At 34.1% G+C, this 5,129-nt stretch overlaps 1 protein-coding gene across 1 annotated transcript; it reads right to left on the bottom strand.

The window, feature by feature from the left end:
- Nucleotides 1–1,113: 1,113 nt before the first annotated feature.
- On the bottom strand, nt 1,114–4,707 carry LOC139892198 (uncharacterized). The gene is made up of 7 exons (XM_071875242.1): nt 4,237–4,707; nt 2,829–2,971; nt 2,402–2,673; nt 2,151–2,305; nt 1,797–2,059; nt 1,607–1,669; nt 1,114–1,516 (listed from the first exon to the last, which is right to left on the bottom strand). The coding sequence occupies exons 1-7, from the start codon at nt 4,499–4,501 to the stop codon at nt 1,265–1,267; spliced, it is 1,413 nt and encodes a 470-aa protein (XP_071731343.1). The 5' UTR covers nt 4,502–4,707; the 3' UTR covers nt 1,114–1,264.
- Nucleotides 4,708–5,129: the final 422 nt, after the last annotated feature.

Genomic DNA, 5,129 nt, shown 5'->3' with positions numbered 1-5,129 from the left:
AAACGAGTGGCGAAAGTGAGCGCCGTAAACGCGAGTCGAAATGCGCGTTGAAAACGTGAGTCGAAATGTATGTAAATCATAAACGTAAATATTTGAGAATGTTTGATCTTCCATCAACATCTTGAATATAATCCATAGATGAAGAATCTTAAGATTCCAAGGAATTTAATTCTTTTCGAAATATGTCAATCAAACGGAGTGGTCTAAGAAATTCAATACCAATTATCAAATTCCTTTGAAATTCCGTGAACCAAACGGGTCTAAGATTTTGATGAAGAACAAGAATCGTACATTGTAGGCTGCATCTAGTTGATGCTTGACCGTCATTACATAGATGCCAAATTAAAAAGTTCGCATCTTTCCTGTAATTCGTGGCTGAATATTTAATTATCAAATCATTTATTGCAGATTAAATCCTAGAAAAATAAATCATGTTTACCACCAGTAAAGTACGTTGGTACAAAACCGAAACCAGCAATTAAGGCATCAGAGCCCTAGGTTTTGGCCCAAGCAAAATCAAACCATCACAAGAGCCGTTTTTTTGAAGTCCTAAAGGAACATGGCCATCTCAGTGTTGCTCAGACATGGGAACGTGTTCTGGTAAACTTCACTATTGTCTGTTTATCATGAACATATGTGTTGCTATTATGGATAGTTAGTTTGAAAAGCTTCCCATGTATACAAACATTTGGCAGCAAGCTGCAAGCTGGTGTGCAAGATTTGACTAGCAAAACACAGATGAATACTGTATTGAAATGGATGAAGGAGAGACAGAAACTTAAGCAAATATGCAACCATGTGGGTCCCAACAAGCAGTTCCTGTACACCACCTGGTTCACCAAACCACCTACCATCGATCCGGCTAGATACACTTGGTACAAATCGTCCCAACGCAATGCATCTTGAATTAAATATGCCGCAATACTTATGCATTTAGAGCAGCACATTGTTATGCTTTTGTGCCCAAGTATGACCTGCATTAGGCTTCTTTGATATAATTAGCATGTAGTGTTTTTCATATAGTTAATCTGTTATATGATGCTTGATTTTCTGATTCATAATATTTTATATTAAAAAAGAAAACTAGTTACAGATTTAAACAAATGTCAACTCGAAAATAATACAGTTTAATAAACATGAATCAACTATAAATTGTTGTCCTTTCGAGTTATCATTACAGACTAACAAACATAAAACTCATTAAACAGACATGTTAACTATACTAATGTCCAATATACAAACTACCTTTCAGGAGAAATCGAAATCAATGATGGCCCTTTGCCTTTCGTAATACGTCCTTTAAAACAGCAGCTATTCGATCTGCCATATGCCGTTCTAAAAACATTTGTTTCACCCTCTCGTACCCTCTTTTTCCCATTGTTAGCCTCTTTTCGACATGCGTAGCAAGCTTCACGATGTTCCTAGCAAGTGGGCTAACCCCTTCTTTCCCTGCAGGATGCAAAAAACCCGTTGACCCATTGACCACAATCTCGGCAGTGCCTCCTGCTGATGTTCCCTGTCAATTTAAAAATGTTAACGTAAAATTAATATTCTAAAAAGCTTTACGTTCATTATGAACACATAATTAAAAATTAAATATGTTTACCAATACAGGAAGCTGAAACGCCATAGCTTCGATTGTTATCCTACCAAAACATTCTCCTCGTCCCTACAAAAAGAGTCATACGCTTACATATTTGTAGCAATACTTGTAATCAATTTATATATACAAGTCAGAATTTTATGTTAATATATAGAAAATTAACGTAGAGTCTACATGACACACATCTATGTACCTGAGAATTCTGGACTAGAACATCGATTGCTGCTAGATATGGGGCTACAGTAAGAGTTTTATTCACAAAGTGAACACGATGTTGAATTTTCTTTTGTGCAACAAAATCCCTAAGTTCGGTTTCAAATTTTGTCTGGACACTCATATCACTTCCTACAATCACTGCATGTATTGACGGCACTTGTAGCTTCTTCTCTTGAATCAATTGTAAGCTTTCATAAAATGAACGTAGAAATAAGTCTTGACCTTTTCCCCTTGAAACACCTGCACATCATTATAATTCATCCCAACAACTTATACATTATCTTAAACGACCCTATAATTTTACTTTTATCAGATATTTTGAAAGTCTTACTGTTTATAGCAGCAAATAGTATGTCATCATTTCTTACTCCAAGGGACTCCCTAACGTGCTCTCTCAGAACCCGTTTGGCTACATTATCTTCAGCAACATCCATAAGTTCCTTGCTGTTACCCAGGTGAACCACGTAGGTCTTTGGCATCTTAATTCTACAAATTAAAAAAAAAAATTACTTTTTATGATGAGTGATCAAACTACTACTAATAGACAGTTTTTTATTGTGTAAGAGGGAAAAAGATTCGTACTTTAAGCGTTCTTGAGTCCTGTTCTCCCAATATTCAGCAGTTACATGAGAATCAATCATAGAGCCAGCAACAAACGGAAGGTGTTTCACATAATCCAACTTGAAATAATGGCCTCGCATTTCATGAATCCACCATAGTATTTTTGGCAGTACACGAGGAACGTCTTTGTTGAGAACAGCATCAAGCCATTTTCCAGCAACAGCGGTGTTTAAAACTACTAAATCGGCTTTTAGGGCTGTATTAATAGCTTCTTGTCCCTTAGCTGAAAAGACCTAAAATATACTTGATAACATTAGGAGACAAGCGAGTACAGCATAATGAGAAACAGAATTGCAAATTTATAAACATGTAAAATGTTAGTTTTTTATTTATATAAATTTGATATTTTGATATTAATATTTATAAGACTTAGGAATGGAGCATGTACCTGCACTCCACGGTCTAACATCTTGTTTTCCAGATTATATATCACCTCATCTGTTCCGGAAGGTTTTTGGTTTGTTATCCAACAAACTTCAGCACCGACACCACGCAATAAGAATGCTAGTTCCATCAAAAGCAATGGACCACCTGAACATACAAAATAAAGTGAGGACAACACAAATATGTCTCAACAGGAGTTACAGAGAACCAAATGGCGTGTTTAGTTACAGACGCGAGATACATAGAAGCCAATGGCACGTTCAATTACAGTAAATTATCTATTTTCTAAAGTATAGGAAATGTTGTCTCTCTCAAGGAGGAAAGTGATGAACAATTAAAATAAGTGCTTAAATATTTGATAGTTATAGAAGGCACAACAACGATTTTTGTTTTCTTTGAAACTTTTCCAATATACAAAATCCAAGAAGTTTTCTAATTTTCAGTTTTATATGAAACTTTTAAGGAGCACTTCTCGGGAAAACAAAAGTTGTTTCCTCAACTAAACGCGGCCAAACGATTTCACTATATATTGTCAATTACTAATAGCAAACTTCGAAGACAGTGGCCTGTTTCCTCTCAATAACATCCCTGAAGAGGTTTGTCTATAATAGTTACTATACTTTCATAACCAATATGTATCATGCAAAATACTTCTCCTTATATTGTCATATGATACAACAGCATTACACATGTTTCCAAAAAACATTGATAACAGGAAAAACTACCCGAAGATCAATAAGTGGAAGACATTGTCAGTACTAACTCAACGACCCGGTAAGGGGAGTTTCAGTCCATACCAGTAAATGTGACAGTTTTTGTGCAGTCTCTACTTCCAAAAACTAACTGAGTTATGTGCTTGAGGTCTGGCCCCCAAAGTTGCAAAGGAACAAATTGCTAGCAACTTAAACAGATCTAAACATTCCAAATCAAACTATTGGACAATGTGGAACATACTATATACACAAAAACCAGTCAGAACAATCAGTAACTTTATTAGCAAATGTATCTATCTATTATCTATTAATTAATTATTAATTATACTGTATATATCAAAAATCATGTAAATTTACAATCCACATTATTCGCAAAAGTCCTTCCCAACGAAATCAATCGAGTTATGCGCCTGAGTGCTTACTCTCAGATTTACATGGAACCAATAACTAGCAACTTAAGCAGCTCCAAATGTATCTATTATTATGCTGTATATAGTATATACATCGTATCTATTCTAATTATACTGTATATGATACTTCTATACATTATATTGTATACATACAATGTATGTATCTATCCATTCATTGTATCATGTTCACATCACTAGTTATTATTTATAATTTATAATAATTAATAATAATATTAGAATAATATTATATATAAACTCTGCACTGATTGACCGGAAAAATTGAAATTACCAGAAAGAGACAATTCATGTGAAACAAGAAGCACAAGTTTCGATTTCATGAAACTGAGTGGACTCGTTACTCCGATCTGAACCGGTGTTGTTTTCTCCGTCGATTGAATTTGATTATTGCCGACATCGAAATGTTGACGATCACATGAAGAATCATATGCTGCCCGAATTATAAACGCAATGGCAGTTGAGATTGATAACAGAGCTAACAGTAGTAACAGCCATCGTTTCTTTTGGAAGTAAAGTGTCGTTGATTGTTTCGCCATAAAGCTAGGGTTTAAGAATTGTTGATTTAGGTTTCTGATGCATTGATCTATGTTTCTAGGGTTTGTTAATCATGGACTGGTGGCTGATTTGAATCTGAACTTGCAAGTTTAATGAAATTGAAACTGAAATTTCATCTGATCTGATCTGATCTGATCTGCACATCAGTATTTGAGGTTTGAATTAGTAGAGCAGTAGAAAAGAGAGAGTAGGTGTTTTTGGGTCTCGAGATGTTTACGTGTCCTGTCCGGTTATATACTCGTATATAAATATAAATTTTAAAGACAAAATCACACATATAGTCCCTTAATTTATATTTTATTTTTAAATTTTTAATTTTTATGAATCCGTGCGTTCCACGTCATTTGTATAAATTAGTTAACGATAATGGTAATCGATAAAACATCAAATTTGAGCCTTAAAACGTTGTTTTAAAACAGATCGTTAAAAATAATATTTTATGTACATCTCTAATTGTATATGTTTTTAGTAAAGATTAATCTCATTATGTCATTTCAAACGAAAACATTATCAAATAACCATTTTAACTTCAATTGACAACATGAGCCCGTGTGTTTATATAATATTTTACAAATATTATATTAACGTAGTTTTTAAAATTTATACGCA

Source organism: Rutidosis leptorrhynchoides, chromosome 2 (assembly GCF_046630445.1).
Source record: "Rutidosis leptorrhynchoides isolate AG116_Rl617_1_P2 chromosome 2, CSIRO_AGI_Rlap_v1, whole genome shotgun sequence".
NCBI classification, from domain to species: domain Eukaryota; kingdom Viridiplantae; phylum Streptophyta; class Magnoliopsida; order Asterales; family Asteraceae; genus Rutidosis; species Rutidosis leptorrhynchoides.
Note: the sequence above shows the minus strand (reverse complement) of the source record. Positions and strands in the feature narration are given on the sequence as shown.